General features: G+C 42.6%; 1 protein-coding gene across 1 annotated transcript; it reads right to left on the reverse strand.

The window, feature by feature from the left end:
• Positions 1–7448: 7448 nt before the first annotated feature.
• LOC147421561 (plastidic glucose transporter 4-like) lies at positions 7449–13192 on the reverse strand. Its single transcript, XM_086502421.1, has 15 exons — positions 12930–13192; positions 12421–12435; positions 12022–12295; positions 10922–11021; positions 10757–10824; positions 10529–10661; positions 10148–10247; positions 9958–10070; positions 9772–9865; positions 9485–9638; positions 9242–9388; positions 9044–9117; positions 8877–8965; positions 8675–8789; positions 7449–7929 (listed from the first exon to the last, which is right to left on the reverse strand). Exons 1-15 carry the CDS (start codon positions 13020–13022, stop codon positions 7747–7749), a joined length of 1752 nt encoding a protein of 583 aa, XP_086358547.1. The 5' UTR covers positions 13023–13192; the 3' UTR covers positions 7449–7746.
• Between the last annotated feature and the right edge of the window lie 14666 nt (positions 13193–27858).

Raw genomic sequence — 27858 nt, forward strand, 5'->3', positions numbered from 1 at the left:
ATGTCCTAAGTTGAAGGCCAAAGAGGCTTAGAAGAAAGAGGGTGGTTCCACTCCAAATGCTGGTTCCACTACAAATGCAGCCATTGTTGAGTCTTCTGTGAAAGGAGACTGTAATGTTGATGTTGATGCAGAATGGGATTTTAGCGCAAAGTGCACTTACAATCCTGTTGTCCATGATGCATGCTTGTCAGTTTGCTGCAGATTCACATGTGTGGTATTTCGAAAGTGGTAAAGCACATTACCTCACATCGTGAATTGTTTACCTCTCTCGAGTCCGTCCCTCATGGGAATTCAGTCACTTGTGCCAACAATGCCTCTTATCCAGTTCAGGGAGTTGGAAAGATTGTGCTCATTGCTGCTAATGGCAGCTCCTTCACACTTGTTGATGCACTTTATGTACCTGGGATCAAGAAGAATCTCTTGTCTGTATCCGCGCTTGCTAGACTTGGACTTGTAGTCAAATTTGTGGATGACAGATGTACAGTTCATGATCTCAGTTTTGGTGATAAAATTATTGCATCTAGGCTTTTGTGCCGTGGGCTATATAAGCTCACTTTGTATGACAAGTCTGGATAAAATTTTGCAAATGCTGTTGCAGATTCAAGGGCTATTTCAGAAAACTTTGGCATGCACGTTTTGGTCATTTGAATTTTGCCAGTTTGCTGCGTTTGCAGAAATCTGATATGGTTGCTTCTTTGCCACCTCTTGAAGCAACCTGTCAAACATGTTTGTGAAGGCTATATTTTGGGTAAGATGCAGCGTTCTAAATTTCCAAAGGATGGTTCAGTTCGGACCACATGCAGGTTGCAGCTTGTGCATAGTGATGTTTGTGGGCCCATGCAAACTCTGTCCTTGGGCAATTACCTATACTTCGTGACTTTCATTGATGATTACTCCAGGCATGCATGGGTATTTCCGCTTAAAGCGAAGTCCGAAGTTTTTATGTGCTTCAAATAATTTCTGGCTATGGCTGAAAATGTCTCGAAATGTACTATGGGCACCCTCCGTTCCGATCGAGGGGGGGAGTATATGTCTCATGAATTTAATGCATTTCTGGCTAGTCGTGGGATAAAACACCAATGTACAATGCCTTATACACCTCAGCAAAATGGTGTTGCTGAGAGGAAAAACAGGTCACTTACGAAAATGGCACGATGTATGGTCAAAAGTCAAGCTTTGCCGCATTCTTTTTGGCTTGAGGCCATCATGTGTGCCACTTATGTACTTAACAGGTGTCCTACGAAAGCTTTGCAGTCTATTATTCCATATGAAGCATGGCATGATAGAAAGCCTTCTATTGAGTACATGCGTGTTTTTGGTTGTTTGGCATATGCTTTGGTGCCACAAGTGCAGCGTAGAAAATTGGATGATAAGGCTGTCAAATGTATTTTTGTTGGTTATAGTGCTGAAAGCAAAGGTTACAGGTTGTATCATCCGCAAACAAAACGTATCTTGGTTTCTCGGGATGTAGTGTTTGTGGAAGATTCTGTTCAGCCCTTGCTGTCATGTACTAGAGACAGTAATGTAAGCTCACAGGACATTTATGACACTTTATCGCCTCTTTTCAGTGGTGGAAATACGAATGTAAGTTCCAATGAGGCAAATATACAGCTTATGGGGGTTTCTGAAAATGTTTTAGATCAGCCTATTACTGATGCAGATGTACATGATGTACTTGATGAAGAAAGGGTTGAAAATGAGCAGGCTAGAGGTATGCCAAAATGGTTGGTGCACACTTTGCGTGACAGTAAATTGGATGTACCTTTGTCTAGTCGTACTCGTTCAGGCTCTCGCCATGCATCTTATGCATCAGATTGTTATGCTTTGGCTGTGTCTAGCTTACATGATGTTGAGGAGCCTCTGTCTTTTGATGAAGCACAGAATTCAAAAAACTGGATGGCTGCCATGCAATCAGAATATGATGCACTTATTGAAAATGACACATGGACTTTATGTGATTTGCCTCCTGGCAAAAAGGCCATTGGTACGAAGTGGGTTTACAAGTTGAAACGCAAGCCGGATGGTGAGATTGATCACCATAAGGCTCAACTTGTTGCAAAGGGTTATGCACAACAAAAAGGCATAGATTATGAAGAGACTTTTGCTCCCACTTGTCGTATGACTACTGTGCGTTTTCTATGTGCATTGGCAGCTCATTTTGGTTGGGTTGTGCATCAATCAGACATTGTTACTACTTTCTTGAATGGTGACATATTTGAGGAAGTTTATGTAACGCAGCCTCGCGGTTTTGTCATAAAAGGACAAGAGGACAAAGTGTGCAAATGTAAGAAGGCTTTGTATGGGTTGAAGCAATCTCCTCGTGCTTGGTATGAGAAAGCTGACACTCATTTGGTTAAACAAGGCTTTCGTAACAGTCCAACAGAAAGCACATTGTATGTAAAGCGTGAGGGTGATGTACTTCTCATTGTGGTTCTTTATGTTGATGATTTGTTGATCACTGGACCAAATGAGAGACATATTGCTGAATTTAAGGCTGATTTGAATTCTACTTTCAAGATGAAAGATTTGGGGCTATTGCATCATTACTTGGGTATACAGTTTAAGCAGTCTGATGGTGGTATTGCCTTGTGTCAGAAAAGTTACATAGAGACATTGCTATGTACGTTCGGACTTGAGGATTGCAAACCTATTGCCACTCCCATGGAAACAGGTTTGAAGTTGAGTCTACATGATGCTGGCGATCCTACTGATGTCACTCTTTACCAAACTGTTGTTGGTTGCATCATTTATGTATGCAACACAAGGCGGATATTTAGTTTGTAGTCTAACAGGTCAGCAGATTTATGCATAGCCCAGGGTCTAAGCATTGGCAGGCTGTCAAGAGGATTTTCCGCTACCTTAGTGGCACTTTACATCTTGGCTTGTTTTATCCCAAGGGGGGATCATTGCCGCCAGACTTACATGCTTTTTCGGACTCAGATTGGGCTAGTTGTTTTGACACGCGAGTGTCCACAAGTGGTTTTTGTTTCATGTTTGGCAGTTCATGTTTATCATGGTTGAGCAAGAAGCAACCTACTGTGGCCACTTCGAGTTGTGAGGCTGAGTACAGGGTAGTCTTCACAGCTACGGTTGAGTGTGTATGGCTCAGACGCCTTATGGCTGATTTGGGTGTTGGACAGGACACTGCCAACACTATCTACACTGACAGTCAGAGCGCATTGGCAGTTGCGAGGAACCTAGTTTTTCATGCTCGCACAAAGCACATTGAGGTGCATTACCACTATGTCAGGGAGAGGCTCTCAGCAGGAGAGATCAGCTTGGCTTATGTGCCAACACAGGACAACCTTGCGGATCTTTTCACAAAGGCATTGTCTCGTGAGAAGCTTGAAGCTTTCCGCAAAGCTTTGGGCTTACTCCCCTTTGTGGACTGATCATGTCCTTAAGGCATGGCACTTCCCTTTACTCATGTGCCAGCTCTTGTTCACCGCATCACTTCAGGGGGGATTTGTTACCATATACATGTGGTAGTGATGTGTGTGAACTAGGACCGCCGGGGCATTTTTTCCCTCTTTAGGAGGTTTTTTCCCCTGTGCATTGTATATACGCCCATCACTCTAGGGCTATCTATCTTTCCATTGCACACTAAGTAATACACTCTCTATTGTGTGCCTTGAGCTTCCTTCATCTTCTCCAAGATGTGTGTGTTTCTCTGCAACCCTAATTCCAACACATACAAGCATTTTTTTAAATATTGACAAAAGCATGTAAACTATACTCATAGGTGTTAACCCATATGCACAATCAATCGACCAATGCAGAGATATGTCAGATATGATTTCTTCTCCCAAGCACAATGTCAGGCTGTAATTGTGTGTGTGTGTGTGTGTGTGTGTGTGTCCTAGATTATTATAATGATGATGTCATGGTGTCATAGTGTCTAGGTTCTAGATACAACAATAAGGTTCTCGTGATACATCACGGAGGTTGCCACTGGATTTAACACTTCATAGTTCTAAATTGGATACATCTTGGCAATTTTCAGTGGATTCGTCAACCATGGTTCAATCGGATACAACATGTATGGTCTTATGAGATCCTAAGGCTTATACAAAGTCAAAAAAAAATTGTGTGTACAGAGAAGTGTCTCCTCTACTCAAAAAGCATGATATGTGCAAAGAGGGATATGTTGCCTCTTCTCTCATTGTTGATTATGCCCTTCCTGTCGTAGTCATCATCTTCATGGTTGTCTTCATTCTCCTTATCTTCATCTTCATGTTGGTAATCTTCATGGTCGATGATCTTCATGTACTCTTCATGCAGATGAGCTCCTGTAATGGCACACTACTAATTCATAAATGCAAGAGGTTTAAGTGCTACTAATTACTAATATGATACCAAAATTATTAGGCTTAAAAATGAGCCAAAGGATCTGATACCACTTGTGCAGTTAGTGTGCTTAGGGAGAAAAAGTTAATGATGTGTTCATGGTTAGATAATCGTAGGTGCATTAATCTCAATTAGGTAGACGTAATGCTAATGGGATAAAATAGAGTGACAAAGGTAGTAAAGATCTCATTCTCATTAAGATAGCATGTAGGTACAAAGGGGTGTGATACAAATGCTCATAGATGTGAGCTCTTTTAGTAGGAGGAGCAACGATCGGTTCAATGACATCATTTGTGAGCTGTGAGAGGTTTTTGAAATCAACCCAAGTGGAGAGGGTCGTGGGAAAAACCTGAATGCACTTTTTAAGAGGTGGTTTTGACCTACTAAATGTGCCCCTATCCATGTGTAGAGGGGTTAGAAAGGTCCATTGAGGCATCATTATACATCATCAAATCATCATGCAAGGCCAAGGACAAGCTCCATAAGGCTAGGTAATCTAGGATTATCCCAACCGCCTCCAAAAGAAAGTCTCCCCCAAGCTAAAGAATAATTCTTCATAGACTCAATATATTGCAAAAAAATGCCCCAACTTATATCAATGTTTTTAATATAAAGATGATTGTTGCTGCTAATCACGTAATGCCGAGAAGAAGAAAAGAAGGGTTCTCGTAAAGAAAATTGCTATATGTGGCCCAAGATACAAGTTGAAAATTGAAACGTTGCTATACCACCAACCTTCGACAATGCCAAGAGAAGAGGCTCAAATAAAACTATTGGAGTATGTACCTACAATTTCAGAAGTCATTTATTTTCTTGTGCGGTTAGTGTTCAGGCTCTCAACAGCGAAAGAAAATAAAGGGAAAAAGAACCGGCACACCTCTCTCTCTCTCTCTCTCTCTCTCTCTCTCTCTCTGTGTGTGGGCAGTTTCAATGCTCTTGTTGGGACTCTCTCGCTCTCTCGCCTCCCTCTTGCGTGATGTCTGCAGGACTCTCTCTCTCTCTCTCTCTCTCTCTCTCTCTCTCTCTCTCAACTTCTGCCTGGCTTACGTTTGGATGCATGCCGGAGTCTGGAGGGGCAACCAACTTCTCCGTCTATCTCTCATGCGTTCCACTCAGGTTGTTTCTCACTCGAGTTGTTTCTCACGATGAGGTTGTTAGAGAAGAGTTGAACATGGACCTCTGTGCTGGTGACAACTCTGTCTCTCTCTCTCTCTCTCTCTCTCTCTCATGTGACCACAAACGGTTGTGAAGAGCCGCAGAGGCAAGAGGGGCATGAAGGCGGAGATGGTTGCGCGCAGATCGAGGTAGGAAGCACCTTTGGAATGTGGGTGGCAAGGGAGGGGTATATTCGGAACTAATATGATTTCTTTTAAGTGTTACCAGTATGTACCAGTATTGGTTTGGTTGGGTTCAGACAGCCCAGCAATAGGGGGTACCCAATTGGAGAAAATCGGAAAAACGATAGGATCTCTCAAGGTTCGTTTCGAAGCTGAATGGAGGATGGTGTCGTCGACCATCGAAGCAGGCAAAGAATCGCACGGGGAGGGGGGGAGGGGGGCGGCGACGGCGGAGGGGCAAGGCGACCTCAGCAAGGATGGCAACGATAGCGCCAGTGAAGCTGGCAACTGTGAACACATTCTCTTTTTTGTTATATGTAGATTGCATCAATAGACAACCGCAGGGCGATGCTGGGTTGGCTACGTGGGTATTGTTTGAAGCCTTCACGGGCAACTGGTCCGCGTTCGAATACCCCGATCCGATCCGTTTGTAGGGATGATCAAGACCCATGAGAGAGATCTCATACCAGGGAACATTAGCTGATATGGAGGAGGTATCATAAATGAATGAATATAAAGGCGAGGCGACCTCAGCAAGGATGGCAACGATAGCGCACAGTGAAGCTGGCAGCTATGAGCACATTCTCTTTTTTGTAATATATGGATTGCATCAATAAACAACAGGGCGATGCTGGGTTGGCTACGTGGTATTGTTTGAAGCCGTCACGGGCTGCTGGTCCGCGTTCGAATACCCCTATCTGATGAGACCCATGAGAGAGATCTCATACCAGACCCATGAGAGAGATCTCATACCAGGGAACATTAGCTGATATGGAGGAGGTATCGTACAAATGAATGAATATAATATGAAGAGAGCCAGTAGGATACTAAAAAAAGATGGCAAGGTGATACTGCGTCGGCATCTTATATTTGGATGTGAAAGAAAAGGACGACTCTCATGAACCCCAGAAGAAGCTTTCCCACGGCAACAAAGAAATCTTCAAAGTTCACGCGTACGTCGAGCTGGATTCCTGCTCGTCGTCAGGCTCGGGCTCGTGTTGGTTCACTCACCCATCAGACCGTAGCAGTAAACTAGCAGTTTTCACTGCAGCTTGACATTGCCGCTGCCTTGCCTAAGCAGAGGGTGGAAGCTCTCGTGCAGGATTGTGAAATTGCCGCCATGCCTTGTGAACCTGGCCATAGACTGATGGTAGTCACCCACAAGACAAAATAACCATCAGCTCCATCATGAGTAGTATTGACTAAATAATAATACGACATCCCCACTAACATCGTCACTGCCCAATAGTGGGTGAAGAACTAGGTACCCAATATATGTTCCCACATCCCACACACGAGCATACATGAATACAACGATCTGCGTACTGAGTTTGTGCCATAACTCCAGAGACAGCCATAATGAAGCCCAGCACTAAAAGAAATATTAAATAGGAAAAATTAGCACAAAAATGAGAAAGCTGACAGGGCATACGTACAACAAAAAATGGAAAGAATTAGCACAATATCCACTGGTAGACTCTCGGATGAAAACTACACAATCTGCATGTTCCCTATATGACTAAATCCCTAGATGAATCCAGGATAAGCCCAGATTCACCCTTAAAGGAAAGTGTAAGGCACAAACTCTTGGTAATCACCCACAGGCCACAAGACAAAATAACCATCAGCTCCATCACGCATAGTATTGACTAAATACTACCACACTCTGCGTGTGCACTTCAGTGAAGTGCACACACGTGTGTGTGTGTGTGTGTGTGTGTGTGTGTGTGTGTGTGTGAGAGAGAGAGAGAGAGAGAGAGAGAGTTCAGTTTGACACTGACTATTATTAAATGGCTACCCAAGACTGCAAAGTCTGAGACTCAATACATATAGCATTTTTTCGGTCATGCCAGCTGATTCTTGGCACCTCATCTCAAAAGACACAGATTATAAACAAACAAGCCCTTCTCTGTTGTGGTCAATATTATGACCCACAGCTTCTCAGGCTCATGGAAAAACAGACGCCTCAAAGGTACACTCATCAAAGCAGCGTAAGGGACTTTTGCCAAACGACAGTACCTCACAACCTTGACTTGGAACATTAGTGATGAAGAACCAGAGCTCAAACTGCAGGAGCAAGCTCCAACTCAATTTCTTCAAGAGATTTTCCCTTGGTTTCCACCACATTCTGTGATATGTAAATGGCTGCCACAAGACAGACAGCTGCAAATCCTTGATAGACAGTACTTATACCAAACTTGGTCACCGCACTCAAGAAGTAGAGGCCGATTATGAAGTTCGTGACCTGTGACAAAATTGAGCATTTAGTAGAATACCAATTTTTTATGAGAAGCTTATCAACATTCCCTAAATATATGCACATGCAAATAGTAAGTGCATTCTATGTAATAAAGCAGGGAGAATAAAATCACAAATAATTGAAAGTCGTAAAACAAGACCAAGTCACAAAATATAGGAGGTGATGCAGTCCGCAAACAGGACATTGACAAAACACTCAACCCTGTAAATTGACCCAGTTACTTTCTTGAAGATGAATTTCCAAAGGCAGAGTCTATTGAGCAGGACTCCACTTGCAGATATTCCTATTTTTCTGCACTTTACTCTTGTAAGGGTTTAGAGACTCATTACACTTTTCTTTTATTCCCGGGTGTATCAAACGTGGTGAAAGCCAACCCTAGGCTGCCCCAATAGGAAAAGAGACGCTAGATGATCATATAAATGCAGTCAGATACTCCCACCAAAGAAATTCCACAAGTTTTAATTTAATACCAACCATCCCTTATGCCATGCAAAATCTCTTTCTTCATGTCCCAGGTGGCACATTTGATGACACCTAAGAAAGATTGTGGTAAATTTAGCACCCAATCTCAGTGAATCAGCAAAGCTTACTCCTTGCAAAATCTTGTTCTAATATCTCAACTAAGGGTACAAAACAGACTAGTCTTTTGATTGGCATACACCAGAAGAGTCACCAGTCAGAGAAGATACCAGAATCTTGACAAACCATACAATGAAAAAAGCATTCTCACCCAATGTACGCCAAGAGAGAGAGAGACAGCTTTCGCACGAATCTTGGAAGGAAATATTTCTGGTAATAAAAGAGCCGGCACTGGGCCTGCCCCTAGTGAAAAAGCCAGAATGTACCTGCACAGTGAAAGAGTGGCGACGGTTGGCACGTATAAACCTTTGAATAGCATGGCACAAACTTTGAGCTTAAAAGATAAAGCTTACAAAACAGTTCCAAGAACAGCAAGAGTTCCTGAGTAAGCAGCCAGGGGTGGCCAAGAAAGCCCCAATGACAGCACGAGCATTGATAAAGCCTGCACCATCAACGCAAAAAAGTCAGAAATGCTAAATGTTAATTGATTACCTGAAAATTCATTGCGAACGTAGCTCACCATTCCTGTAAAGCTAGTGATGAGCAACTTCTTCCGTCCCTGCTTGTCCATCAAGGAGGATGCAACGATTGTACCTTGACAAGGTAGCAATAGGATGTCAAGTTTGGAGCATTCATCTCAGATAAGATTCTTTTTTATTTCCATCATAACACTTCTAAACTGATCTAATGCATGATAACACAATTACAAATAAAATACCTAAGACGTTGGCTGCTCCAACCAGAGCACTTGCTGCAACATCAGAAGTGATGCCCGCACTCCTGAAGACGGACGTTGAGTAATAGACCACAGCATTTATTCCCGCAAATTGTTGGAATAAAAAAAGAGCTGCTCCGATGGTCACCACTGAAGGAAGATGGGAAGACTTTTAGACATGCATTGTTGCCTTCGAGGTAGTTTTTAAAAAGAAATCACATCTTCATTTGACAGCATATACAAAACCTTTGAAATAACGGCGACTCAAAAGATCCGTCCAGCCTGCATCCTCCCCTCCTGTATCACTACCGCCTGCTCGCAAACTGGCCATGCTTGTCTCCAGCTTCTGGTCTCCCCAAAGCTTCTTGATGGCGATCTGAGTCTCCGGCACTTTACCTTGCTACATTTGGAAGGAACATGCATAAAAGTTAAAAGCCATCTAAATGATCCATGCCACAGAGAAAACTGTATTAAACTCCAGCAAATGGTTAGAGATCTGCTAAAAGAGTTTTTTTGTAGCTGGTAATTTATACCTTGAAAAGCCATCGAGGGCTTTCTGGAGCAAAAAACATTCCAAAACCCATTAAAACTGCAGGAATGACTGCACCCAAGAACATTGTACGCCACCTGTAAAATCAAAGCAATCTTCAGTCAAAAGAGGCCTAAGAATCCGATTCCAAAATGTATTGACAAGACGCTCTCGAAGATAATCAGCATACCAGGCAGGGTTACTTGCCAATGGGAGGCCAGCAACTAGGGCAACTAAGATGCCGATGCAAATAAAAAGTTGGTTCACTGAACCCAAAGCACCTCTGATCTCGGTAGGTGAGATCTGAAAGCACAAAAACGGTAAAAAGACTTTTCTACTACTCATTATTTAAGATATTAAGACCTGAATCCAAAGCTTGCCTCGGAGATGTACAAGGGCACAAGAGCTGAAGAAACACCTATGCCAAGGCCAACAAGGAACCTCCCAATAATCATTGCATGGACACTCTGCGCCGTAGCACTGTATTCAAAAAATACCAGAAACTTTGGAGTTCAGGTTATAGTTTTACACCCCGCTCCAGTGATAGGCAGATGCTGCGCAACTGCCATATCCAGCATCCAAGTTAATTATCTTGTGTTCTATAATATCTCAAGCAAAGCACACTTCCTTTGGGATTCAACGCCATGTTTATAGCACTTACGCATTCTATTCTTTCATTTGACCAACCACCGTAAAAATCCATAATTTGGGTATCTGAAACATCATCTCTCACAGAATAAAAGAGAGGCAAGAAATAAAACCTGAGCACTGCCCCAATAATCAAAGGAACTGAATCCAGCTGAAAGGTGCGAGTGCAGCCAAACTGATCAGCTAGGGCACCACCAGTAAAAGAGCCTATTGTTGCTCCTGCTAATGTCGAGCTAACGACCCAACCTGTAAGAAGGGGCACATAAAGCAAGCAGATTAAATAACCTGCGCTCTACAAGCTTAGCGACAAGAGGGTTGGGAGGGGCAGCTGTCCAGAATACCTTGCAGCACAGTGTTCGTGGCAATGTTGAGATCTTTGGCAAGGTATTCCAAAGCTCCATTGACAACCCTTTAGTGCCAAGAGGAAAAACCAAAAAGAGTATCATCAAGTGCTACGATCCCAAAAAAAACAAAGAACTCTGAAATGTGAGAGCAAGAAAACCTACCCAAGATGGTAACCAAAAAGGATGGCACCTAAACAAGCAATTCCAACATAAGGAAGCACCGTGCCTCCAGAGGACACAAGTGGTTTCCCAGCTTCATCATCTGCAGCCCAAACATACTTTCATAGATGTTTTCTCCCTTGAAACTTCACAATCACAGACAATAGACTAAGACCAAGAAAAAACCTTGTGCACACTGTGTTGTCTCAGATCCACATGGACACTTCATGCTTAACTGATTGTTGTTGTCATTAAGAGAACATCCCCTAAACACTTGGCTTTGTAGACGCTGACATGCACGGAATGAAGGTGTGCAAAATTCAAGCAAACTGGCAAAACTCATTTTGGCCACCAGCTACAACATTCACCACATCCTCTTCAACGTGACACCTTCCTACAAGGCTAATTGCATGCACTGTCTTGCGGTATAAAATGGTGACAAGCAGAAGAAAATGGACAGCAAAACAACAGTTTGTTGCCAAACATCGAAGGGTTTCTATGGTAGAGCATGTGATGAGTACTCTGAGAATACCACAAGCAACTTTCTGACTCTAGTGGAGTAATTATGACTTTACAGTCGAAGCCATAGTCAATGAGAGGCAATTTATGTTATGTAGATTCTGGAGGAGAGCTCTGTCCCATGTCGAATCCCAGGCAGTTGTCCAACAGTCTCAGGTTTGGCAACACTGCGACAACAGAGGGACCATTGGAACCTTGATGGGACATGTACCATCGACATTGGGCCCATCTGTACCTATTCATACCGATCCTTCTAAAGTTAAATACAAATTATTAATCACTCTAGTAACTTCTTTACAGCTTCAAGGCTCTCTATGAATCACAGAAACAAAAAAACCATAACAGTACTATCACAAGCAAGAAATGGGTAAAACATATTGTCCAAAATAAAAACCAGCTCTCTAGCATCTGATTGTGCTTTGTATGAAAGAATCATCTATGCTTCTGAATGCTTGTGGGAATAGCTGGTTCTTGCCAATTCCAATGCCATGAGACAACAGAAGTCTCGAAAAGGACTTACATTTGCAGCACAAAGTTTGTTAGGGAGTACAAACAGGTTCCAAAATAGTACATCAAGTACTGACCTGCTGCTTGTGCTCTAGCAACTGGTATATGCTTGTGTCCATTCCTCCTGCTCGGCCCTGACAGCATCAGGGAAGGGCCTTGGACTTCTCCCTTGTAAGAAGGTGTCAATGAGACCAATTTTTTGAGAGATCTTTTTGGTGAGATTGATCCAACTCCCTTGGAAAGTGCTTTGGTTACAGCCGATGCTCTGTACGAAGGCCTCGCGTATGCTTTGTAACTATCAACAGATCCGGGTGCAACACACACCTTGTTGCACGCTGTGAAAGAACCTACCTGCATTCTTCCCTTCTAACTGCTGACTCTGTGCGTGTGCGTGTGCGTGTGCGTGTGCGTGAGAGAGAGAGAGAGAGAGAGAGAGAGAGAGAGAGAGTGTCTGCTCAGATCAGCTTCCTCCTCACCTCTTGCAGGTACACCTGAAAATTGCGGGAGACATTAAACTCTCTCTCTCTCTCTCTCTCTCTCTCTCGTGCACACACAAATTGGACTGGTACTCGAGAAATTATAAACAAATAGCTGAAGCGACACGTTTGGCAGACGGGCAGCCGATAAATGTAGACAATAGAGGGATGGAAGATGAAAATTTGAGCAGAAAAGCGGAGACAAACCGGTTACCAGACCAACTAGACCAGACAACGCTGCTGAACCTTTTATCAGATCAACCAGACCAGACAACGCTGCTGCTCGCTAAACCGTCTCATGAAATTGATCATTCGGGACTGCAAGTGCATGCAAGAAGCAAAACGGAATGAAGCGGGAGGGAAGAATGGTCGTCGTCGAGAAAACCGAGGATTTTGAAAAACAAGCTCCAAAGGAAGAAATCAAGATGATGAGCTAAAATTAGGAGCGTTGAGGGAGATCAAGGGGGCGGCAAGAAAAGCAAAGAATCAATGGAGAGCTGCAAACCTACCTGCGCAGACAAGTCGACGAATAACACGTACGCTGCAACGAGAGGCGATCTAGCCGGGAGAAGAGGCAAGAACTGTGTGCTGCTGCGATGCATGCCAGAGGACAGTACGAATAGAGCCTTGGTCTAAGTCTCGACTTCTCCGAGGCTGAAATGGGCAAAGTTTTTGGAGAAATATAAAATCTGTTTGCTGCAGAAGATTTGGGCATGTATGTGTTTTACCGCTCCTTTTGCTCACTCTACGAGCCGCTATTTACCGGTAATTTGGACGTCAGACTCCAGAGAAACATTTCTTGCAAAAGGCAGCACGAGCGCCAATTTCTCAAAAAAAAAAAGCAATTTCTTTATCGCCTAACAAAATGCCAGCGGGTTTGGCGTTCTCAAAGTGCGGGTTGAATTGGGAGAGTGAATTATATAATTGGGAGCATTTTCAGTGCAGATCAGTAGAGGTTGGATTAAATTCAATGGTGATGACTTTTTAAAAGAAGGCTAGAAAAAGAAAAGATTATAAGGGCTGAGGCACATCTTGACTAGTACTAATCTTTGAGATTAAAGCCATTTTCAATAGATATCCAAATGGATTAATTCTGATGGAGAGAGAGAGAGAGAGAGAGAGAAAATTATGATGGAGATTTTAGCCTAGAAGAAAAACCATAAGCTTGAGATCACAAGAAGATTTAGAAATTTTCTCATGTAGGAAAACAGAGTCCTTTTCAGTGTTTTTCATACAATGCATAACATCCTGAGCTTCTGCTCAAGAGGCATCACATACCTAGCTAGGTACGATTCGGGGCAACGGACCGCCGACCCCCCCACCGGGCCAGCTATCCCCTGCCCCCAATCGTACCTAGCTAGGTACGCAGTGCCTCCCTCGGAGAAGCTCATGATGTTGAGGTAAGTCACAATGTGAGAATTTGTCCAAAATTTATTGTGGAGGCACATACCTATGCAAAGAATTTTAATCTATCTCCTCCCCAATGTGAGAGATTAGTTGTTGCCGTATGGATTGTACCTCTCTCTCGCCCTTTTCTGATAGTAAAATAAAATGGGTATAGCCTAGCGGCCCTAGGCTATGGGCATTGGACATCATCACATCATCATCATCCCCTTTTTAATAATCAACTAATAAATTATTCAATGCATTGAAAAAAGGGGTCCGTCCAAGCACGTTCCACGTGGCATCCGATTTGGTCCACTTTGCTCACGTGGATGACCACTACAAGAGTCGCTAAATTTTGCTCATATCCAGGATGGGCTCCCAAAGGTCCCCACCACCCAAAGGTATTGCATGGATAAGCACTAGTTCCCCTCTCTCCTTCACGGATCCTTTTACTCTCTTCAACAACCACTTCCATTGTTAACCTTAGCGTTGTTTCACACGTCACATTGGGTGGTGCACGTGAGGTGACACTCGATGTTCTTATTAGTAGGGTGTACCACTTTACATTTGTTGTTTATTGATTAATGACAAGTATTTATGCAGTACACATTTTGGAAAATATGCATTAGAGGGAATCCAAAAGATGCCTGCTTTGATTAATTAGCAAAGGCGAGCGTAGTGAGCAACAATACGGCGAGTTGAGAGAGACAAGCAACGAACGAAAAGTGTAAGGTACATTGCAAGTGGTGGTGGGCAAGCAGATCGTAGGTGGTGGGCAAGTAGATAGAGGAAGGTGGCAAGCGTTGGCAACTCGCGTAGGAGATAGACGTGCCAATGCCGCGAGGAGTTGGGCTAGAAGAAGATTTTTTTTTTTGGTGAAGTGCACCTCTCAAGCACCACCGGGCCGGGTACGAGCTGGTTAGAGCAATGACCCTTATTATACACGCCATTGTGCGAGTTCAAATCCAGCTTTTGAATTGTGGTTTTAGTTTTATTGTATGAAAAGGCAAGGATGTGGTGGAATGTCATAATAATCAATATCTAATTCTCCTAAATGATTTTCTCATGTTAAACTGATCATTTAATATGGGGAAGTGCCAGGGGAGAAAAAGCTAGAATATTGGTTAAGCTAGCAGACCGGCCACAATAGGGATCCAAAGGAGGGAAAATAGGGATCCAAAGGGGGGGCCATCTGCAAAAGAGCCATGTGCAATAATGGGCTTAAAAGACCCTAAGGTTTAGCCCATTAAGACTTCCAAAATGCTAAGGTTCCAAAATTCAAAGGTTGAGTCCAAAGGTCAAACTTTGGAAAAATTGGATGCTTTGTGTGTGCCCCAAAAGTCTTTAGCAATCCCTACATAGGAGGGGGCGAGCCTTGCTTGTAGGGGATGAGAGAGAAAGTCACATACACACACACAAGCTCCCTTTACACAAAGGGAATGAGGGACACATGTTAGCTCCCTAGCCCAGATGCCCACAAGGTGTACCCAATTCCTATTGGATGGCCTTGGAGGTGGACCAATGAGAATTAGGCTAGAGTAAATCTAGTCTAATTAATTTAAAAACACTTAATAAAAGAACCAATGAGAATTAAGCCCTCTAAAAGACTATTGGACAGTCTCCCAAGGGGTCCAATGAGCATTCAACAGCCCAATGGCTTGCCTGATTCCTATTGGCCAGGAGGCAAAGGGGTCCAATGAGAGTTTAGTTGAATTATTAAATTACCTAAAGCTCTCACAAAAGGGGAAAGGGGGACACATGTCATAAGGCTATCACTTATGCTGCTTAATTGTCATTGGCTAGCCCTAGGGAGGTCCAATGAGAGGGTAGCATGAGCAAATAGCAAGAGGGGTCGACCAAGAGAGAGAGGGGGCTGATTTTTGCAAGGCATTATCACACACACACTCACACAATCTCATGTGTGAAGTAAAGAAGACTCTCTCTCCTTCTCAAGCTTTAATGGAAAGCTTATCACCTACTCCAAGCTTGTGAGAAGGGAGGCCTACACCAACAACTCTTGGCTTTGTGATGCAAATCCAACCAAGAGCCAAGCTTCAATGAATGCTCATCTCCTCTACCATGCTAATTACTAAGCTAAGCTATGCTAATATGAGTGATTATGTGAGGAGATGTACATATTTCTCTTAAGAATACTCCTTCTTCCTCTCAATCTACTCTCATACCCCGCTAGCTCTCACCATCTTCGAAGGTGTGTGAGGTCTTGGGTCTGAGACTGGAGACAATTGATGTTGTGGTTGATAAGTGTTTTGCTTGGTGCATGAAGCTTTCATCTTCATTGCACTAGCTAGTGTTGAAGGAACACAAAGAATTGTATTGTACAATGTCTCTCTTGATGGGAGAAACCATAATACAAAGCCTTTTGGAGGGGAGACCGGCTCCATGTAAATCCGATCGTCAACTGTTGTCAATAGCTTAATTTCTCTCTCTTTTGAAAGTATTGTTCATGCTATGTAACTAGGTGTTATGCTTTTTGTTGCTCTCTCTACCCAAGCACTCTTGTAATTCTCATTAGGAATCTATTCTAATGAAATGCCCATTATGTTCATGCTAACTTCCGCTACACACAAGTTTTTAGGCCATTAAAAGTTACATGGAATCTATCGTGGAGATTCCGAGAAATAAAATGAAAGATCAACCAGTGCGTAGCCATTAAGGGTGGCTTTGTATAGGGCGTTTCTCTAATCTGAGTTGTAATCTTTGGAGTGGTCGCATGCAAACTTTGTGCTGCTTTCGTGTTTGCTAGCCTTCCTTCCCTACCTTTGGCCTCGCTTTCCTCCTCCCTCTTTGTTATCCTCTGACATAACACTTCAGGTTTGCTCCACAAGCTGCAAGAGAGGCACCGAATCTCTATGTGGGACTTGCTCTGCGAGACTCCCTCCTGGTAGAGAACATTGACATGGTGAGAGAACCTAACATGAAATTGTTGGGATACTTGTATTTGTATACGCCTAGTAGTTGCTATTACAGAGAACAAGCCTTTCGTGATTTCCTCTTCATTCTCCACATAACCGACTTTCATAAACTTCTATTTGAATCCAGTAAAAATTGAGACACACTTATCCCAGACATTGGCTTGGTTTCTTCTTGGTGGCAAGCTAAAACCCCTTTGCACGTACACATCCTCTTGCATGTCCCACTTTATAGCTCTTCTTGATCTAGCACTATCAGTAGATCTTCTTCTTCATCGACCTCTTCATCATCACTGCCAAGTTGTTAGTCCAAATTATAGTCCTCGATCTCGATCTCTAAAGCACGCCTCTTTGACAACTTAATTCGCTTCCTTGCTATTGGAGCCTTTAGCTGTGCTCCATCTAGTTCAGATAGTTTGTAGGTAGCATTGTCCTTTACATGCTTGACAATGTACAATCCAAACCATCGCTTCACCATTTTTTGTAGAGTTGTATATATACTGGTTTTCAAGACTGTTGTCATACAATACACAGTGTCCTTTTTCTATGTCCCTGGGCCTTAGTGTGTGCTTCTTGTCAAAACCCTCCTTGTTCTTTAGCCTTGCTTCTTTTGACTTTTCTTTGGCAACCTTAATATCTTCATTGCATCTCTCAAGCTATCAAATCCTTAATGCATGCAGACCTCTCTACTCAATTTGTTTCCCAAGGTAGACTAGTTTATGAAAATTGTGCTTCTTCTATTGACATGACCTGTTTCTGTCCATACATCAACTCTAATGGCATGACATGTTTCTATCCATACATCAACTCTAATGGCATAAACCATGCATCCGTACCTATATATCATCAGAAATTTGCACACTGCACTCATTCTCTTGTTTCTCAACATTCTTCCCTCCATCTGGTTGGTCAGATCTTCTTTGGAAAGCACCATATACCTCATCTGCCACATTCCCACAAGCATACTCACTAGGTCCACCAGCCACTTGTAATGCATAGCCAATGGATAGGTTGGGTGCAATCCATCTCGATACTAAATGCTGGGGTTAAGCACAACTTGACGAGTATGAGCATATGGGAAAAGCCCGTAACCTACTAGGATTGCGTGGATAGATAATGTTTTGGTCTGTATGGAAAATTCAAGTGATTGTGAATGGAGTTCGTTCTAGTATTTGCATGTTTCCACTTTCTCACCCCTTAAAATTCCTATAGCCGATATCATAGCACTTTAGATCCCTTCTATATTATTTTATATTTTTTGAACATTGCATATTTTTCTCTGTTAGATCAAGCGGTCTCTCTCTCTCTCTCTCTCTCTCTCTCTCTCTCTCTCTCTCTCTCTCTCTCTCTCTCTCTCTCTCTCTCTCTCTCTCTCCAGCCTTTCAAATTTCCAAACGGGCACGAATTTATTTTATTTTTTTAATGGTGGAAAATCTTTTTTAGCAAAAGGCCAAGGCTCAATACTGCTAAAACCATTCATGGGAAGTTGAGGACAAGGAAAATTTTGTAGAGACTCGAAGGGGAAGCATCAAATTTTCAAGGCGTGATTTCCAACATTATAGTTGTCTTGGGCAAGGAACTGCATCTTGTTTAGCCATTTTTCAAGCCACCTTGTAAGTTGATATCCCTCTCGACTGCCTTCAAGTTGCTCCAACATGCATCTAAAGCTTGTTAATTTCCATAGAGCTTAGCACCTCTTGTTAATTTGCTTACAGCTTGGCACCGATTTTTTTGCTCCCTTTTGCATGCTCAATGTGCACTTCAATTTCGTCTTTGCTATGAAACTTGATTTACCTTGTAGCATTGACTATCGCCATCGTTATTTTTGAGCTCTATTCTATGTCATCGTCACTCTTGGATTGTCTTTAGCCTACAACACGGAGCCAGCTGCTTGTGACCATGATATTCGGTGCCCTTGAGGCCCTCTCGTGCTTTACTCAAGGCTTCATCTTGGCATCAAGCTTGATTTCTTCCCTCAACAATGCCTTCAATCCAGACAAATCTGGCATCATTACTATCCTAGCCAATCTAGTTTGTAACTAGATCTCAGTGCATGCCAACGAGCCCTTCTTCCTTATCTTTCTATACTCTTGATCACTCCAATATTCTAGTTTTCTTAGAGTACTTAGATAGCATCCAACAAGAAGCCACTTTGCACCGTACTCATCATAATAAAATACTGCAAATACATGGATAGTCGTCCCTTCATTTGTATGAACTTGTGAAGCCTTGTAGAACTATAATCCAAAATCCCCAATCTGTACCAAACTTATAGGACAAGTAGGTAGGGTGTAAACACACATGCATAGGGCCTCAAATCCACTTTTTGACCACTTGCAAAAAAGGCAATTATTATCAACAAGGCAGACCTAACCTAATTGGCTTTGGTCTAGAATGCACTTAGAAGCTTAGCCTTGATGTCTTTGTACCTTTCCTATGAGTAAAATGCAGTGTTAATGCCTAAATAATGAGTTATGAGTTGATTAGCAAGAGGATTAGTGATAGAAACTCACAAAACAATCGTAAGAGACTTATGTTATTGCATAGAGCTTTCACTTGTGGACACACAAAAGCAGACAACATTCCAAATGGACAATCACGAGAGAGATACAAGCATCAAAAGGTAGAGGGAGTGTACATAGTGCTAAGAGATAGCAACATATGTTTCATCATCTAAAACTCAAAGATTTTTTACAAAATTTGTCTTTTATACCTTAGCCAAAAGAATTGTGGTCAAAATAATTGATCTCTTAGCCCATATGGGGCTAGGATCAAGGTAATACAACTTGGAATCACTTATTCCCTCTCTGCTCGTCTCATAAGTACACATATAGACTCAAAAAATAACAACTTACATTAATTTGATTAGGTCTCCTCAATCTTAGAAAAATAAAAATTCTTTCAAAACATATTAGGTGCATAAGTGAAGGGTGAGTTTAGGAAATGAAAAGACAGATGAAGGTGAAAACTCAAAAGAGAAATGAAGGTGGAAAGTCAAAAGAACTTTTGTGCCCATATAAATAGGTGTTTTTTCTCTCTTTCATTTTTCCTTTAGCGTTTTCTTCGCTTCTCTCTCTCTCTCTCTCTCTCTCTCTCTCTCTCTCTCTCTCTCTCTCTCTCTCTCTCTCAATGTTGTATCCGTCCTTTTGAGCTAATATTGTTGCAAATCTATGTGATTTGTCATTGCTTGTTGTTATGTGCTATAAACTAACGCATCGTTTTTCTTGTTGTTGAGAAGAATCTTTGAATTAGGAATACCTTTTAATTTTTTGAAGCCATTAGGAATACCTTTTAATTTCCAAGTTGCTAAAAAAAAATACAAAAAATTTACAGCAATGACTCATAATGGAACTATCGACTCTTAGATTAGATGTGCACCTAACATTCCTCCCTTCTTGTCTATGTCATCCACCACAAGATAGCTACTTGTTGGTGAGGTAGTGTGCGGGTTGATGGCTTTGTGTCTGTTATGTAGTTCCTCCAATGCTTTGTGATATCTATCTCGAAGGTACTTTTTGGCTAGAGTAATGAACTGCATGGTTTTTTTCTTTGATAGCTGAGTATCCCATGAATTTGGCTTGGTGATTTTTGATGATGGGGCCAAAGATCTTGTGGTTTGAAAGTGAAGAACCGTGTATAGAATGCATCTTTAAACATTTGCATGTAGTAAGATGAAAAAAACATTAATTATGCATAAAACTTGTAGAGAAATTCATCTAAGAGTTGGCTAGATAGAACTTAGCACAAGCCCTTGTTCCCTTCCAAAAATGTCATCAATTGCTCTACCTCTTGAAAGGTCTCTATGTATGTGAGCATTAGACGAGCTATCTTTATAAGCATAATACACGCCAAATCTATTATTCTCTTGAACATTTGTGTAGCTTCTGTGAGTGTCTCTATCATGTAAGCTTATGAGGCTTTACCATCCTTGGATGGTGGGAGCCTTTAGTTTAGCCAACTTGAATGTTTCTTTTGCAAGAATAATACTCCATCTTGACACCCTTGGCATTGGACATTGTGTAGGGTCATTCTGGATATCTTCAAGAGTATTTATGTGGAGTATTAGGTACCTATTTTTGGATGATTTGTAGCACTGTTGTTGAGTTGTGTAATCAATCATTTAAACAAAACCCTCCAGAAATGACTGTTAAACTTGGGATCACGGTCACTCACAATATTGTTGGGTGACACGTATAGCCTATACAGATTGTCAACAAATAACTTAGCTTACTTTGGAATTATAATTGTGGATTTGATTGAAATAAATTTGCAAAGTTTAGTCAACCGATCTACTACCACCCATACCGAGTCATGACCACGTATAGTGGTTGGTAAACCCACAATAAAATCCACATATATTCTTTCCCATTTACAATTGGGAATCTGTTAGAAGCTGGACACACCCCACGGCATCTAACTACTCGGCGGACTATTATTTTTGTAATTATTCATTCATTGAGGAAAACCCAATTTTTCACCTTGTAAATATTGGGACTTACAGAAGTTTCCAGATTGTATCCCAGTTTTGATAGTTAGATTGAGTAGATGGTTGATTGTGGAACTTTAGGGTTTGAGAAGTTGTAAGGTATATATACCAGTTTTTGACCTTAATGAAAAAACCTTTTGTCATTTTTAAAACAAGTTTTAAGTCTGTGAGTGAGCGTACTGTGTACGAGAGAGAGAGTGTGAGCTTGTCTTGACGCTACGTGTGCTACGGTGGTCGGAATCGAGTGCGGAGAAGTGCAGCGTGTTGCCCCCGACTAGAGCTACGCGCCGATACCAACATTGCGCGCATACGGTCCGGCTTTGGGAGCTCCTTCTACGAGCTTCATCGGTTGTTTGGGTGAGCATACGTTATCCGATTTCGCATTGCAGCATATCCACGCATTCACATTGAGTAGAACTACACATGAGGCACTTCATATTTCGGCCAGACATCCTACGTGTTTCTGCACCGTGTGTTTTGGGTCGTGATTTTGGTTCATAGACCTTAGGGAGAGCGGCCTATAGGTATTAATAGGGTCTCCTTCAAGTTCTATGGTGTTTCGAAAGTGTTTGATGGGTGTTCAGCTCTAGCAAGCGTTGTAGGAAGTTTTCTCTTTTGCACTCTTGAAGGCTGTGACCAATTGGTAGGGACCTCTGTAGGAATTAGTTAGGAGTCGGTCGAGTGTAGGTTGACACCTTATGCTTGCTTCCACGCGCCTGCGGGTCGAGCTTCGTCCTTAGTTGACATTACATGTTAGGTGAGTTCTCGTTGTGCTGACGTCCGTCGCGGCGTATCCGTCTAACATTGGCGCCGCTGCCGGGGACGAAAACCTTAGGTAGGTGACCGAGACTAATCCTTGAGGATTGGGATTTTTGGCTTGCCAAGAGTCTCGCTTTACATTTAGATAGGATCAGAGGGTGGAGGACTCTCTAGGTCTTAGAGGGAGTCTAGGAAGCGTGTGTCTGACTTAGATGCTTCGACTTAGGTAGAGGAGGTAGACTTAGGTAGTTTTAGGTAGTAGTCGAGTTCTAGAGTAGGAGTTGGAGTGGTAGAAGCGGTGAGAGGAGAGCTTGAGAGTCCGGAGAGGCCATAAAGCAACCAAAAACACCATTATCACCATTTCTTCATGATAGGTAGGAGTAGAGTAAGTAGGACATCATGATTCAGATCTAGAGCATCTCATGCATGTACACTTGCTTGGTATAATCATTACAAGTTTGTAAAAGACGCAAAAGTGTGGTTGAAAGCCTAATTGAAGTCCAAAAGTTACTGTGAGTGTTTCTGATAGATCTACAGAGCATTAGGAGCATTCCTGTCAGAAAAGACTTTAATTTTAAGCCAATAGACATCCTACGTGTAGGATGTCTACAGGTCAATCTGGGAGGAATTTTGGGATTTTGAGTTGACCAGTGTGTTCAGAAGGTAGGGTTTACCCTAATTTCAACTGGAAAGTGGAAATTTGGCCATATCTTGATAGGATAACGCCAGATAAACTGAAATTGCTAGACATCCTACCCAAATAGTGCCAAAACATTAACTTGAGACCAAAACCATAAGATGGCTGCATGAGTATGTCTTGCATGATATATTGAGTGACTAAAAGGGGTTCCACCTCATTTGGGTAAGAAAATTGGGTTCAAAGTGGACTTTGGCACTTTTGACTGAAAAAGAAAAAACAGCTGAAGTTTGGGACTTTTGACATCCAAATCAAAATCTAAGCATATCACTGGGATACTGACATCAAGGGGAAGCTGTGGGACAAATCTGGGGTCAAACATGCCAAAAAGACATCCTACGCGTAGGATGTCTTCTGAGTGATTTGGGACTCCAAACTGAATTATGAGTATACCAAAGTGATCAGCAACTCAAGGGGAGCTTGAGCCTTGAGTTTAAAGCCATTCTGAAGAAAAAGACATCCTACGCGTAGGATGTCTAATGCAAGAAAATGAAGCCAGAATTTGACTTTGAGCATTGTAAGGTGTTATATAGCCTAAGGCAAGCCTCCTAGTTAATTTTGGTCCAATTTGGACTTGATTAGACTGATCAATACCATCAATAGGCCGTCGGAACAGATTTCTAACTCATTGACTAGCTAATAGGTGTCCAAATCAAAAAGTAAAAGCAGCTGTAAGCTCAGCACAACAAGGGGAAACAACAGTGCAAATCCAGGCAAAACACAGCAAGAGACATCCTACGCGTAGGATGTCTATTGGGGCATACTGCAGAGAAAATTTGACCTGGCCTAGACAGTGAGGTTCCATTTGGCTTAAGGGTTCCATAACTTCTTTCAGAAGTGAATTTGGACCTTGTTTGCCCATTTGACGAAGCAAGGACCGAATTCAGACTTTTTCGCATAAATTGGCCAACATTAGAGGGAAGTACTGTTTCAGATTAGCAAACCTAATCCAAAACATCAGCAGTGTATAAAATACAGTAGTGGTTGAGATTAACTCTCCACTTATACCAATCATTACTAAGATAACCTCTAGCAGATAAATGCTTTGATTCAATTGCCGAAATTAAAACTCTTGTGTACAGGTATATTCAGCAACAAAGCAAGAAGTTGTGCAGGAACTAACCCATTGCCAGGTGAGTGGTTGAATTTGTGATAAATTGCATTGATAAGTTTGATGAATTTAAGATCAGGAAGATACATTGTTAGAGACCAGAAGGTGGCAGGTGACCAAGGTAGCTTAGTGTCCACCGAAGAGAGTGTACTCAGGCAAGGCTAGATCCGCTAGCACCGATTATTGAGGAAGGTAGTGATACTGATACTTCGTCAGACAAATCTTTCTTCATGATGGGTAGTCAACAGCCAGGAGGTTTCACCTATGATGGACCTATGCGAGGAGGAAGCACCTCCCAAAATCCTTTGAATGATTCCAGGCTCACGGTGATCCTCTTAGAGGGAACAAACTCAAGAGGAGCCCTAGTCTATTCTGACTATCGAGGCCGCAAGTGCATTTGTATCGAAGAGAGGCCAGCTCAAAGATTGGAGATAATCCGAGTGTATGATGATGGAGATAGATTCCGAGACGAAAAGGGGAACCACTATTTAATAGTTAGCAACCCTGAACATTACAACAGATATGGAGATAACGTGGCAAAAGGGAAATGGTTTCAGAAACTGAAGAACTGCCACCAAACATTGATCAGCCCGGAGCTATTTTTATGTATGATAAGAAAACAACCAGGATTCCAACTTATAATGAGAATGTGGGAATCTACAAACATGAGAGTGAGGGAATTGTCTCTTACTTTCGCAGCAAAGAACCATACGTAAACGAACTAAGCAAAGACAAGGTTCTTTACTTATTCTCTTATGAAACTGCTATGGGGAAGGGCATAGTTTTTGTTGCTAGATACGGGCAAGAATACCAACGTATTCTCCCAGAGGAAGTAGAAAGAGCAACAGGTCCAGGAGCATCAACATATGCCCCTGAGAAAATGCCGAGAGCCGCCCACACCCCAAGCAAGTCAACAAATCCATTTTCAGATGAGTATGACACTACCTCACATTCCACCAGACCGCAAGCATTCAATAACCAAGACTAACCAGCAAACCAGCCATCATTGCAGGCATGGCTTCGATAGAGTGCAACAATGGAACCAGACCGAAATCGAGATGGTTATCAAGCCGCACGAGGGCTCAGGGATTTGCAAGAACCACCACACTATTCAAGGTATCAAGCAGAGAGTAAGCCAAAGACACAAGGGTCGACCGAGCCTGGAGGACCACCCATGGAACGAGTTCGAAGAGAAGAACCACCTCCAGCGAGAACCGTTAGAAATTATGGCTTAGGAGCACCGTTGGGAGAGGAACGAGCCTATTACAGAAGACCTGAGGAGGTGTATCGACTTGGACGGGGTGATCCAATGATGAGGTTTGTAGACCATCGCAGAATTAGACCTTCTCAAGTGCAAAAATGGGTAAACAAGAAATACACAGGAAACAAAGACCCAAGAGATCATGTAGCAGCCTTTGTGCGTGTAATTAGAGCCGAAGAGGTGTTAGATTTTCCTACCCAATTTGTAGGGTTTGGACTAACCCTAGAGGATGATGCTGCAACTTGGTTTGACTCTGTGGAGCGTAGAAACTTTGAGTCGATGGAGGAAGTGTTTGACGAGTTTATTGAGGAATTCTCTCAAAGGGGAATAGATCATAATACCGTCTCACAAATCCATAAATTCAAACAAAAAGATGGAGAATCTGTACGGAAGGCAGCCCTAAGACTAAAAAGATATGTTAAGTTCTGTCCTGTTGAAGAACTGTCAACTCAGTCCAGACTTATGTTGATATTCATCCAAGGACTAAGGAATGCAGATCTCCAGAAAGACTTACATATGAAGAGGAGCACGACGTTGAATGAGTTGACCAAGGAGGCTTTGTACCTTGTGGACAATTGTGCGGTCTACAAAGAAGGGGAGTTCAAGGACCTTGATGACGATTCATCTTCACAGCAAAGTGGGAGCAAGTCTTCCAAGACAGCACTGAAAGGCAAAATAGCGATAAACCAGGAGCAGCTCGTAGATGAAGTGCTAAAAAAGATCAACTTGTACGCCAAACCCCAGGCTAAACAGCCCAAGTGGTGTGCTATTGAACAAAAATGGACAAACCATGGGACCGAGAAATGTTATTATAACAAGGGATATGTGAGGGAGAGACCTTACGCTCCCCAAGATCCAGTAGCTTCCCCTCAATTTCCACCGATGCCCAGATATCAAGCAGGCAACTTACCAGGACCTGTAGGTGTAGAAAGACCACAACCGGTGTTGGGGCAACAACCACCCCTACTAGGTTTACGACCGGTTGGTATAACATACACACCAACGGTAACTGAATCAGAAGAAAAGGCTTTGGTGCCTATGCATGCATATTATGAAGATCCCAATGGATATGCGGCAAACCCTGTCTATTATCCACCGAAAGAACCCTCGACACAAGAACCATGGAGCATGATAGGGAATCAAGGACCACCAACTGCTGCACAGGTTGTAGGAGAAGGAAGATATAGCTTAGATGAACGAACACTGATGTTCATAGCCAATGGAGGCATGGGCGGACAGAGACATGCTTACCAACAAAGAGGGGCCCAAGGAGCACCTCAACAACCCAAGGGACCCTGTTACAAGTGTGGCGGAGACATTGGCTGAGAGACTGTCCTCATGATGAAATCATTAGAGTCAATGCGTATTGCCCAGAATGTGGAATTACTCATTTGATTCCCGATTGCCCTAAAAACCCGAGCAAAGGAGCAAAAACCACCTTGAACATGTTAGAAACAGTACCTTCCAGTGGAGGATCGGAAAATGAAACAATCATACCTATTCAGGCGGTAACACGAGCCCAAGCCCAAAGAAGGACGAATGAACCCATAGTAGAAGAACCAAAAAACGATGCCCAAAGTTCAGAAACGAAAAATCAGAGAAGCACTTGGAAAGCTAGAAAGGCGCGTAGGAAAGCCAGGAAAGAACGAGAGCAAACAGCCCTATTCGATGAGTTGAAACATACAAAGAACAGATAGCGGTTAGAGGATCTAGCTAGCTTAAGCTCACACACCACAGCAGCCATAACACCCAAGGAAATAGCAGAGCCCAAAAGTGCAGGATCAGGAGCTCTGTACTGGCAGACAAGGTAAACGAGCAGCTGGATGCGGTTCTAAAAGATTATGAAGCTCGACTTAAAAAGATTCAAACCCAGGAGCAAAGGTGGATGACTTATCCATATGCAGAAATAGAAAAACAGAGGTTAGATATGTGTAAAAAGATGATCGAGACGGCTCAATCATTGATGGAAGACCCGTTGGGTAAACCGGCAAATTGTCATGATGCACCAGCTCCAACCCCTATCCAACCAACATTAGAGAAACATGAAGAAACAAAGGAAAGACTCACTAATGATTATGAGTCCAGAGGAGAGCCTATCATAGTGCCAAATACGACCGATGGGGCAAGTGACGGGGTCCATCCTAAAATATTGGCAGAAATGGGAAAGGACGGTAACGGTCTAGATGATTTGTGGAAGCAAATCCGAGAGGCCAACGAGGCTAATAGGATGAGTAACCACATGAATGGTACGAGAAAAGAAAAGAACGTGATTTTACCTCCTATTGAAGAATTTGAGGCAATATCACAAATGAACTTTGAGATACATTCACAAGGGGGAGACCAAGGATCTATTAGTTCGGGGCACAGCCAACCAGACTCTTTGAGAAATTTACCCTCTTACCTGGGAGAATATGAAGCTAAGTTGGAAGTGAGAGCAATCCCATCTCAAAGACTTTCTAATAACAAGGTGATGGATTCACAAGGATTGATTGAGTTGTTATCCACCCCGATGGCATGCACAATCACGTTAGCACAACTCCTAAGGTTAAGGCCAAACATGTGGACCACAGTAGGAAAATGCCTAGAAAAATTTGGAGTGAAAGACCCCACCTTGAAGCTCCAAGAAGGAATCAGGGAGTTGGACAGACCTAACCTAAACACTAGACCAGTACCATTGAATAAGGTTGGAGAATATTGCGAGGGAGAAGACGGAAATACGACGCTGTCGGTAGAATTCCAAGGAGTAGTTTCCAAAGCTATTCTTGACAGTGGAGCGGGAGTTGCTATCGCCACCAAGGAAATCTGGAA

Source organism: Adiantum capillus-veneris, chromosome 27, assembly GCF_014529385.1.
Source record: "Adiantum capillus-veneris isolate H3 chromosome 27, ASM1452938v2, whole genome shotgun sequence".
In the NCBI taxonomy this organism is placed as follows: Eukaryota; Viridiplantae; Streptophyta; class Polypodiopsida; order Polypodiales; family Pteridaceae; genus Adiantum; species Adiantum capillus-veneris.